The 12,500-nt window shown below is 45.6% G+C and overlaps 1 protein-coding gene across 1 annotated transcript in view; it reads left to right on the top strand.

Annotated features, from left to right (window-relative positions):
• The window catches only part of LOC147012518 (dynein axonemal heavy chain 17-like), a 13,411-nt gene extending 1,429 nt beyond the window's left edge, over nt 1-11,982 (top strand). The window contains exons 2-6 of the mRNA XM_085853490.1: nt 153-374; nt 7,946-8,050; nt 9,120-9,307; nt 11,284-11,470; nt 11,781-11,982. Of these exons, the coding sequence (XP_085709616.1) occupies nt 171-374; nt 7,946-8,050; nt 9,120-9,307; nt 11,284-11,470; nt 11,781-11,891 (795 nt within the window). The 5' untranslated portion in view covers nt 153-170 and the 3' untranslated portion in view covers nt 11,892-11,982. The remainder of the gene's footprint in view (nt 1-152; nt 375-7,945; nt 8,051-9,119; nt 9,308-11,283; nt 11,471-11,780) is intronic.
• The last annotated feature ends 518 nt before the right edge of the window (nt 11,983-12,500 follow it).

The following is a 12,500-nucleotide window of genomic DNA, read 5'->3' as shown; positions in this document are numbered from 1 at the left end:
GCGAGTTATCGCGGGCACTCTGAAATCACTTGCTGCTCCGAGCTACGAAAGGGGGGCACCGCATCGGTAGCACAGCCGGTGCTCCCAGCAACGATGAAATGCAGGAGACAAACATGACCTTTTACCTCCTTGTTGTTTTCTCTTTGTTGCAGCACGTGGTCACGGCACCAATGGCGGTGTGCGGTCTTGAGTTCATCGAGACGATGGTGCTGCAGGTCGTGCAGACAAAGGCGGACGAATGGGCGAAGGTTGTGGCGAGTGAGGACAATCGACGATGTGTGAAGCACTTGCAGGAGGCCGACCACGTGGTGGTGCTCGTGGTGGCCTTCCACACTGCTGGAATGCTTGCACTCTCTCTCGGCTTTTGTTCGAAGGTGCCGTTTTATAAAACGGTCCGCAATGCCCACATACGTCCAAAACACCATTTTCAATGTCAACGTCCCTCCCCTTCCTCTAATCTTCACTCCCATTCGAAATCCAACCGGCACAGTGATGTCACGGAAACATTGACCATTGATTTCCAAAACTTCAACGAGCGAACCATTTAATTAATTAATATTTTCACACCTCCCTGATTATCCTCGACCGATTTGGCGTCCTGCATAAGTTTCCACACGGACTGCGTACGTATTTTGTGTACGTATACCCCACGTGGACATTTTGTGTGTTGCACTGGAGCCGAGGGTCAATTGACCCAGTTCGACGAGCTTGGACGTGCCACGACGACGCATCGCGCGGTCCTTTTCTTGATTCGAACATTTATCCTATTGAAAGCATTATCCGATTCAAACCATTACCGGATTCAAACCTTCAACCGAATCAAACCATTACCGGATTCAAACCTTTATTCCAATTCAAAGAATTACCCGATTAAAACCATCACCGGATTCGAACCTTTACCCGATTCAAACCATTACCGGATTCGAACCTTTATTCCAATTCAAAGCATTATCCGATTAAAACCATTACCGGATTCGAACCTTTACCCGATTCAAACCATTACCGGATTCAAAACTTTATTCCAATTCAAAGCATTATCCGATTAAAACCATTACCGGATTCGAACCTTTATTTCAATTCAAAGCATTACCGGATTCGAACCTTTACCGGATTCGAACCTTTATTCCAATTCAAAGCATTACCTGATTAAAACCATTACCGGATTGGAACTTTTACCCGATTAAAACCATTACCCGATTCGAAACTTTATTCCAATTCAAAGCATTACCTGATTAAAACCATTACCGGATTGGAACTTTTACCCGATTAAAACCATTACCCGATTCGAAACTTTATTCCAATTCAAAGCATTACCGGATTCGAACCTTTACCGGATTCGAACCTTTATTCCAATTCAAAGCATTACCCGATTAAAACCATTACCGGATTCGAACCTTTACCCGATTCAAACCATTACCGGATTCAAACCTTTATTCCAATTCAAAGCATTATCCAATTAAAACCATTACCGGATTCGAAACTTTATTCCAATTCAAAGCATTACCGGATTCGAACCTTTACCGGATTCGAACCTTTATTCCAATTCAAAGCATTACCCGATTCAAACCATTACCGGATTCAAACTTTTATTCCAATTCAAAGCATTACCAGATTAAAACCATTACCGGATTCGAACTTTTACCCGATTAAAACCATTACCGGATTCGAACCTTTATTCCAATTCAAAGCATTACCGGATTCGAACCTTTATTCCAATTCAAAGCATTATCCGATTAAAACCATTACCGGATTCGAACCTTTACCCGATTCAAACCATTACCGGATTCAAACTTTTATTCCAATTCAAAGCATTACCAGATTAAAACCATTACCGGATTCGAACTTTTACCTGATTAAAACCATTACCGGATTCGAACCTTTATTCCAATTCAAAGCATTATCCGATTAAAACCATTACCGGATTCGAACCTTTACCCGATTCAAACCATTACCGGATTCAAACTTTTATTCCAATTCAAAGCATTACCAGATTAAAACCATTACCGGATTCGAACTTTTACCTGATTAAAACCATTACCGGATTCGAACCTTTATTCCAATTCAAAGCATTATCCGATTAAAACCATTACCGGATTCGAACCTTTACCCGATTCAAACCATTACCGGATTCAAACTTTTATTCCAATTCAAAGCATTACCAGATTAAAACCATTACCGGATTCGAACTTTTACCCGATTAAAACCATTACCGGATTCGAACCTTTATTCCAATTCAAAGCATTACCGGATTCGAACCTTTACCGGATTCGAACCTTTATTCCAATTCAAAGCATTACCCGATTAAAACCATTACCGGATTGGAACTTTTACCCGATTAAAACCATTACCGGATTCGAAACTTTATTCCAATTCAAAGCATTACCGGATTCGAACCTTTACCGGATTCGAACCTTAATTCCAATTCAAAGCATTACCCGATTAAAACCATTACCGGATTCGAACCTTTATTCCAATTCAAAGCATTATCCGATTAAAACCATTACCGGATTCGAACCTTTACCCGATTCAAACCATTACCGGATTCAAACTTTTATTCCAATTCAAAGCATTACCAGATTAAAACCATTACCGGATTCGAACTTTTACCCGATTAAAACCATTACCGGATTCGAACCTTTATTCCAATTCAAAGCATTACCGGATTCGAACCTTTACCGGATTCGAACCTTTACCGGATTCGAACCTTTATTCCAATTCAAAGCATTATCCGATTAAAACCATTACCGGATTCGAACCTTTTACCCGATTCAAACCATTACCGGATTCAAACTTTTATTCCAATTCAAAGCATTACCAGATTAAAACCATTACCGGATTCGAACTTTTACCCGATTAAAACCATTACCGGATTCGAACCTTTATTCCAATTCAAAGCATTACCGATTAAAACCATGACCGGATTCGAACCTTTACCCGATTAAAACCATTACCGGATTCAAACCTTAATTCCAATTCAAAGCATTACCGGATTCGAACCTTTACCGGATTCAAATTTATTTCCCTCATCCCTAATTTACCCGATTTACCCCTTTACACTATTCCATTGTATATAATCTTTCTTTTGCACACCCCCTCTCCCCCTTTTTGTAATCCACAACAACCCCCCCCCATTTTTATAATGGTACAACCCTTTCTCTGAATCGGGTAAAGGGGTAACGGATACGAACTTGACTGACGTTCGTTTTCACGGGAAGCAGTGAAAGGATCGCGAAAGGCATCAGTTTGGGTGGGAACGAGGCTCCGCCCCACGGATTCAAATTTGGCCAATCAGACCGTTCAACCCAACCTGACGCGTCACGTCTCACATCACGGCTCTCGCCATGTTTTTCAGAACATCGGAGAGGCGACGAACAAGACGGGCCCACGACTGCCTTGGGGGTCCTCGAGCCTCGAATGTAAATTTTTTTTTTAATGCACACTGATCCCGCCAAGCTCTGTCAGAAAAATAACTTTTAAAAACATACATTTCCCGCTTAATTACAGCTTCCCGTATGTATTGTGTGAATTTTAACATCACTGATCAAAAGTCGTTCAAAGATGTTCCTTCCTCGAGGGTCGTGGTGACCCAGGAACTTCCTCGATGGTCGTGGTCATCCAGGAACTTCCTCGAGGGTCGTGGTGACTCAGGAACTTCCTCGAAGGTCGTGGTGACCCAGGAACTTCCTCGAGGGTCGTGGTGACCCAGGAACTTCCTCGACGGTCATGGTGACCCAGGAACTTTCTCGAGGGTTGTGGTGACTCAGGAACTTCCTCGAGGGTCATGGTGACCCAGGAACTTCCTCGAGGGTCGTGGTGACCCAGGAACTTCCTCGAGGGTCGTGGTGACCCAGGAACTTCCTCGAGGGTCGTGGTGACCCAGGAACTTCCTCGAGGGTCGTGGTGACCCAGGAACTTCCTCGAGGGTCGTGGTGACCCAGGAACTTCCTCGAGGGTCGTGGTCACCCAGGAACTTCCTCGAGGGTCGTGGTCACCCAGGAACTTCCTCGAGGGTCGTGGTCACCCGGGAACTTCCTCGAGGGTCGTGGTGGCCCAGGAACTTCCTCGAGGGTCGTGGTGGCCCAGGAACTTCGTCGAGGGTCGTGGTGACCCAGGAATCATCACTCTTGCAGAATGTGCCCCTCATGCCCCGGCACTACCTGTGTGTGTGATTGTCTCACCTGATGGACGGACGCCACCGAAGGTGCACGGAGTTTGTTTTCACCCCTGTTTCTCTGTCCATGAGCAAGATATCTCAAAATGTTCCTGACGGATTCGGACAAAATTTGGCGGACGGGTTCGTTGTGTGACAAGGATGAATCGATTCAATTTCGGTGAAATCTCGGTCTGCGTCAAAGAGCTTTCCGTCTTTCATCTTCTGTCTTTCATCATCCTCATCCTCACCTTCACCTCCTCCCTTTCCTCCACCTCCCTCGTCCTTAATATCAACTTAACCCCCAAAAATTACTTCCCCATCCTTCCCTGCTTTCCTCCTGCACTCATTTGCATTCCCTTGCCATGCACAGACGGCTTGTCACGTGACTCGAGGCCAAGTGGCTCTCCTTCCTGGCTTGCACCCCTGTCTGCCAGTTCGTGATTTTTCACCGTTGAGAGATCGGCCCGAAAACGACATGGAGCAGGATATCTGAAAAAGTTGGGGACGGATTGGGACGAAACTTAGTGCACGAGTTGGTTCGGTGACAAGAATAAGCTGATTAAATTTTAGTTCAGCACCGAATCCAGATCTGTCCTATCAGTGGGATAAAAAAGGTAAATTAATCAGCCTGACGGAGGTGTGTTCCCTACCGAGTGTCCTTCGAGTACTGCTTGTTTCAGAGGGGCCGAAGCGACCAAAACGAGGAACGAAGCACCTTTTTGTGGTCCTGTTAGGTATGAGAATGGCTATGCAATAATATTGTTGTGGTTACCAAATTCGCAAACCACCATTCAGGTCCCTTAGGTGAGATATCTCGGTAAGTATATGTGTAGTTAGGCCCAAACCCGTTGTCTAGTGGGAATACATGTCATTTATGCGTGCTGCGACTCTTCAGGATAGCCGTTTTTCTTTTGCTATCTTTATTTTGGACCAACCGCCATTGTTACCACCACCAACCACAACATCAACCACCCACCGCGGCGCCGCTTCACGTCACACCTCGCAACCGTCGCATCGCCACCGTTCTTGCGCCGCTTGTGGGTACCGGTGTTGGACTCGTGCAGGGCGCGCGCCGAACAGCGTGTACAAAACCACGGATTTTCCGCTCCAAAAACGGATCAAAAACGACACACGCCCACTTTTGTTCCGTCCAATCGGTGAGCGAGGGGCGATTTGGCCCCGCCTCCAGGGCGTTGGAGGGCGGTCGCTATATGCAAATTCATGGATCAAAATGCATTCACGCCCACTTTTTCTCGGGCCAATGGGGAGCGAGGTGAAAGGTCGAAGGCAGGGGGTCAAAGGCGAAGCCACGGGGCTGATATAAGCGGCTGCGTTCGTCAGTCCAGTGAGTTAAGACTTCGCAGTCGGTGGAGTTGGGAAGAGGAAGAATTGGTTGTTGGTCGTCGTCGTCGTGTGCGTTGGAGTCGGAGCGAAGAGGACGGAGCTGTGGAGAGGCGGCGAGGGCAGACGAGGGGGTGCTCGCGGCGTGCCGGGAGCTGCACACCAGGGAGGCCGACGGCGCGACCTGGCCGAGGTGGAGACGCTCGTCGCGGGACTCGAGGCAGAGTAAAAATCCTCCTTTCCCCCGAGCATCAGCAACCCCATCCTGTTTCCCCCCGCGCTGAGATAGTGCGACCAAGGGGGCCCCTTTCCCACCCCCTACCAGACACTGTCCGCGAGGCCCGCGGAGTTGAGGCACCATCGCCGCTCCGCGTCTCATCACCAGACGGGTAGGCCCGATCCGGTCTCGGCCTCAGGCCCGCCTCATCCTTGAGGGTGTTCTCTTTTCTTTTGCTTTGGGAATATGTGTTGTCGGTGCCGTCTGTGAAGTAAAATTGTATAAGTGTTGCCGCGTGCTCGCGTAGTCGGTATTAGATCTGCATTGTCGCATTTGCTTTTTGTCTTCTTTTTTATGTGCTTTTGGTGGAATTGTATATGTGTGCTTTCCGTTCATCGCGAATAAATGTGCTTTATGTTGAACTGTTTCCCGCTTCGCTTCGTCATTTCTTTCATTGAATCCTCATCTTGCTTCACGTAAAGGGTTGGTAGTGGGCTGAATACGCCCGATAATTAATCGAACCGTCGAGGCCGACGATAACACCGCTCGGTTATCCCGATAGTACGGAACGGGTCGCTTAAGTGGCCCGTGTCCGAAGTCGACCTGCGGTGAGGTGCGATCGCCCGGTCTACCCTCCGTGTGGGTACTTAGGTAGGTCGAATTTGGCGAGCAACCCTATCCCACGCGAGGGCTGATTGGCTCGATCGCGGTGAGACCGAAAGGTCCACCCGTGACTGGTTCCCGGCGTTAGTCCGAGAGGGTCACGACTGGATTGTCCGTCCGGTGGGCGACGTGCCGCGATTCGAGTTACGTGGCCGTCAGCACGCCGGCGGGCGCGAATCCGCAACAATATGTTTGGCGAGGGCGTTGTCATTTAGCGGCGAGCGGCTATTGCGCTAATAATGTGTCATCACAAAGTGTGCCGTCCCTTGGACGCACATTCAGCTTGGGGTCTGTCTGCTCGCATTGTTTGGTGGATGTTACGGATCCCACAGTGTCGTTAAACGTCCAGTCACACCTTGACGTTTTAGCCAGCAATGGAAACGCATTAAAATTTATGTAAAACGCTGGCTTACGATGAACTTTTGATGTTTTTTTTTAAAGATTCGGACGTATTCATAATGACTTGGTCCTATGCATAACGTATTAGTAACGGACACAGAACGTTTCGTTGTGTTATAGATAACTTATACCAACGAATGCTGAACCTGTTGTCGGCCTTCACAACCTATGCCCAACGATAGTCTAACTTATGCATAGCGCGCTGCACGCATCGCCGACGATGACGTGGCGTAGGTTATGAAAAGGCTGCCACACAACGATTCAAATCATAACCGCCACAGAAATGGAAGTGTCAACATCGCAGTCACACCTTGGCCATCTTGCCAGCGTATGCCGACCTCTGAAAAATGCGTCTAAAACGCTGGCGCACGTCGAATACGGTATGGGTAAGTTTGGTATGCGTGAATAGAACGCTAAAGTACGCGATCATACGTCGTATTAAATGGAGTACGTCTTGTAATTTTAAACATGTTGAAAATTTTACGACGTACTTGCCGTATGACACACGCTCCGCATGCGATGGGAATAAGTTGAACGCACGATATGCGATCGTTGACACACAGACACACGTTACTTGTAAGGTGCTCATAAGTCGAAACACGTCAAGGTAATGGTTAGTGTCAGTGTTCCAGACTCCCGGTTTTTTTTTCTTCGGTATGACGGTGTTCAGTGTACAGTGCGGTTATGATTTAAATCGTTGTGGGGCAGCCTATTAATTATATTATATTATAACCGCACTAGAAATTGAAGTATCAAAATCACCATCATACCGAAGGAAGGGAGAAAAAAAAACCAAAAAAAAAAAAACGATTTGTTAGTCCGTCCGTCCATGATGGATTATTTTTTCCTGAAAGTTCAAGAGTCAGAGGTCACGTTTAAACTCCTTTTGAGGTGATACCATTGGCTGTTGGAGATTTGAACGAAATGAAGTACATGTACCATGATATGTGCAGATTAGATGTTGAAGTCAAATGTTCTTGAGGTTTGAGGTCAAAGGTCGAGGAAGCAAAGACTACATGTGGGTTACGCATGTCGGTCGACGTCGCGATCTCGAATTATGTCTTGTTTAATGATGGAAAAACTTTTGAAGACGACAAGCAATGTTTTTAATTAAATGTACATATCGGAATGAGTTTGTCTGACGTTGCTTGTGCTGTGTTGTGTGTTCGCAGGTTAAAGGTAAAAGTGTGTATTTCGAGAAGAATGATGAACGAGGAGTTTTATTTGGCGAGCTCATGGAGTCCCCCGTGGAAGAGTTTGGCATTTTCCTGGAAGAGGTGATTTAAATAAATTGTTTTCCCCTTTGAAATGGTGAACGAGGTGAGGTACGTCACTGGTGGTACTCCTCTCGGCTCGCTCTGATGATTATAATCAACCGCAGACAAAGCATTGAAGCATGCCGGTCAGTGAGTGGAGGCTCATGTTATCAGATGATAAATAAATAACACCAAGACTGCCCTGTCTTGCAAGCAAATGAAAAAGAACACAATGGGGATTGGTAGACTGACGGTGCCCTGCACTCTTTTAACGTGATCTCTTGTCCAGATATCCTCTGCAACTCGCAACTTGACCACCTGCAGTGACAAGTAGATGCCTTCCATGCTTTTCACTTCCTGTTGCTGATTTTCTTTTCCTTGAGTAAACATGCACAGCACTTACTTTGCTGATAACTTTCACCAATTTAAAGGTTTCACTCAGTCAGTCTGATTTCAATTGATTGCATACTTTGGTGAAGCCACCTGTCACCTGTGGCCATCCTGCTGTTTTGGGTTTTGTGCCTGACATGCTTTCTTTACCTTCCACTCTCTCTTTTAATTTCTCCTCCATGCTTACTTCCTCTTTCTGCTCCACATTGTCATTCCCTTCCCCCCGCCCACCTCTTCTTTATGCAACTTATCCTCATGTTGATGGGTGCCACAATACAGTGACAGCCGCCAATTCCCTCAAACCTGCAACAATCTGGATCTGAAGCCGATGTGTTGCAGTGCTCGGCCTTGTGCCATATAATGCACCTCCATCCTTTTGCTCGTCCTCCTGTTGTCTTGTCCCTCGTGAGCACCACTATCCCGCCTTCCCGTGCCGCCTCTCTCACTGCCATGCTCTCACCTCTTGCTGCCTTCCCTTCCCCCACCGCTCCTCACTCCCCTCCCCCCTTTCTTTCCCCCTCCCCTTTCTCAGTATTCCCCTCAGCGAAGTGACAGGTGTTATTTGTAAGTTTTAAATATTACATTAAGTCCCTCCATCGGTCTTTGAATATGACTGCTCACATTGTTCGAACTCAGCTGTTCCACAAACTGATGCCTTGTGAGAATTAGCCTCATTCACATCCCATCTTGGATTGTGCAGATTCTGTTTGACCTTTTGAGCAACAAAGAAAACCACAAAGACTGGCCTGAAGTCTCATCAGACGATATAGTGAAGCATGCACGGCGCCTAAAGAGGGACGTTGCAGTGGTGAACGGCCTGATCCAGGGGAAAACCTTGCTCACTCTGCCTATTACAAGTGTGAAAACAGACGACCTTTTGAAGGAAACGTGAGTAAGCTTGAATTTTTTTTTTTTTTTTACCTGGGCACACGAAGTGAAAAGCGGGGTTCAGCAATTTGCTCACGTCCATCCGTCCCTCCGTCCGTCCTCCAAGTTTATGATCGAGGAAGATGACGCATGCACAGAGAGGAGTGAGATTTTTTTACTCTGTAGGCCTGGCAAGTTAAACAAAATTTTAAATCATTCCAAACAGGAAACTTACTGTTTTTCAGGACGTCATCAAGGACGTAAATTAAAACAGGCACAAATTACGAATGTGATGTATTTGACAGATTGGTGTAACAGACACTGGGGAAAATGGTGGTAAAATCCGGAATTTATTCATTTATTTACCCTTAAACTTCTTTAAACTTTTATTTGAATTAAATTATGTACTTAACTTGAAGACTGTGTAACACAAATCGCCTTCATAATGCTTCCGATAACCATGCAATATATCGATACGTCGCATTCGAGGGCATGGCGTGTGTGTCGGGGTGAATAAGAAGCGACCGATATGGATATGTACGATGCTGATTGACGCCGTGTTCGACGGTGATCAATAAAGCCTTCATCTCCTAAATTGCGACTCAACGTCGTCTTATTACAGTCTGTAAAGGTGGTTGGTGTGTAAGACTGCTTCAGGAGCGCTAAACTTGTGGATTTTCTTTTATCGATCTTTAAAATCGTTGTTTTATTAACCTTTTGAACCCTGAGCTCCTTAGACTTCAGCTCCCCCACCCTCGGCTCCCTGGAGAAAAATCATTGAAAAATTGACATTTGTATGATTTCGGTTTTGTGAATGTGAAAATGCTTTTCTTGCCGTGTAATTACAAATAAATGATATTTTGAATCACAGACTGTCTCGACCATGTATTTACAAAAAATAAAAAAACAACATGTGGCGGACGGTCGACTGGCCGCCTGGGGATATGGAGGTTTCAATAGCAGCTGGTTGACCGGCCACTCGGGTTCAAAGGGATAACCCCCTCAAAGTCCATGACATCATCATCTCCATCAACTTTTCTTTATCGTCACCATCAACATCACCATCGAATTATTGGATTAATTTTATCATCTTTATTATTAAAGGCAATTTACATGATCTTAATAACTCAAAATATACTTCATGTTATGTTCTTGATGCAGGAAAATAACCCTGGTGTTGGCTCAACGGTTCAGGTAGCTGGCTTAAGATCTCAGGGTCTTGAATTTGAGCCCCTGTCATGGCGTTAAACAACATCAGGTGGGTTAACTCAGCCTGTCACCCCTCCGAGGTCGGCAAAATGGGCACTGGCTTACGAGAAACGGGGTACTGCATCTGTGCAACATCCACACCCAGCAGTGATGCAACCAGCAGCCACAGGCTGCACATGAAATAATAATCCTTTAGTTTATCTTCTTAATTCTTTTATGAATTGAAATAAAGAGCACAAACATGTGAATTGAGGATACTGTTTGGATAAATTTTCAAGCTGAAGTCCTCAACCCTGTTTTCCCCATTCTCCTCAATGTTTGTGGATTTGACGTTCACGGTTATTTCCAAGAATGTAACCTTCGTGAACGGCAAGGCCCTCCTGTACATACCTGAACACTGCGTGGGGTATCGTGTTCGATGAACTCTCTCCGTTCATACAGTTATTGAGCTCGATGGAAGAGCTAAATGATACGGATAGAAGATTGCATACTTTGAATCTGTCGTATGGAAACACATTGCAATGGGACATACAGATATACACAAGGCAGTCGGAGAACAAAACTGAAATGATTTCTTGTGAGAAACGACATGATGATGAGCAATAAAAATTAAATAACTCCTCTTGATTTACAAGCATTCTTATGTAAATGTAGAGACTTGAGCTTTTCGCATGATGCTCTTTGGTAAGCAATTGTCCTTCAAAGTGTATATATCATGGATTTCCATGAGAAAGCCTTCCGTGTTCAGCATCCCAAACGTATTGACGATGGATGTGCTTGCGTTGCAGTGATTTGTCAGATTCTGCGCACCTGCAAGCATTTGAATCGACGGTTATCGACTGGGTCCATGAAATTCATGACGTGTTGGAGAGCGACTCGGAACAACCACTCTTGGAAGGGCTTAATCCCAAGCCCTGTGTCGAGATTGACTTCTGGAACACGCGTCTTCATCGGGTCAATTCCATCCACGAACAGGTCAAATGTTTGCGCTTTCTTTGCCTTGTATGCGTTTGACCTGGAGTAAGCGACATTTAATAATATGCTTAAACACTTTCGGAAAACTCATAAACCTTTCGAAGTTGCGATCATTGCACATCAACCAAACAAAGTTGTTCCAATCGCTTGCTGTTCATATTTCAAACATGTTCAATATGAATATTTAAGGACGAGGTAAAATGAGATGATACGTCGGATCTTTGAGAATATTCTCGCGTTGTTGCTTCTTTGATTTTTGATTCATCACCTTATGCTTGTCGAACCGTTTATTTCACCTCTTTTTTTCTAGCTGTGTTCTCCAGAGGTGCTTCAAATGGCAGAAATTCTGAAATCCCACCAGAGTGTGTACTGGTCCGTATTGGATGGCATATACAAGGACACTGAGTTTGGTGAGAAATGATTTTTGGACTTCTCGTTGATCATATATGTGGAGCATTCAAAAAGATGTTTGAAAAAGATGTTGAACTGCGTCTGCACATGAGGGTACCGGTTGTAGTCGCCACATCCATTTACTGGCCTCCAACCAAGATTTACCCCCAGCACAACCGGAGTCCCAGACCTGTTCCCTCTCTTTCGACGACGATTTCAGCACCACATAATGTAGCGGGAAGACCTAGATGATGGAGACAAGATGACACGCTTGCTCCAATTCCTTGGTGGTGAGGAAAAGGACAATGTTGCTGGCCTTGAGGCTCAAGTCAGTGGAGTACAGGAAGCCTTACAGATTAGAGAGAGGAGAGATTTGGTCAACCGTGTGTGGTCGTGAACTCCTAAGTCAGCAATTTAATCAACGGACCGGCTATACCTAATGTCTCCCTGAGATGGTTCACTGATCAAACCACTGCGACACCGATGACGTTAAGAACTGTGGACTGTTGATCGAGATGGAGAACTGTGGACAAGGAAACGTGGTGGAGATGTTCAAGTTTGTGACAAGTGGGCGGCCATAGCGAATCAACCTGTCAAGAGCAAATTCATGGAGACAAGCCTGACTAGTTGAGTGAAGCAA

Source organism: Eptatretus burgeri, chromosome 14, assembly GCF_056783735.1.
Source record: "Eptatretus burgeri isolate ZD-2024b chromosome 14, Ebu_testis_v1, whole genome shotgun sequence".
In the NCBI taxonomy this organism is placed as follows: domain Eukaryota; kingdom Metazoa; phylum Chordata; class Myxini; order Myxiniformes; family Myxinidae; genus Eptatretus; species Eptatretus burgeri.
This window is presented reverse-complemented; position numbering and strand designations above follow the sequence as displayed.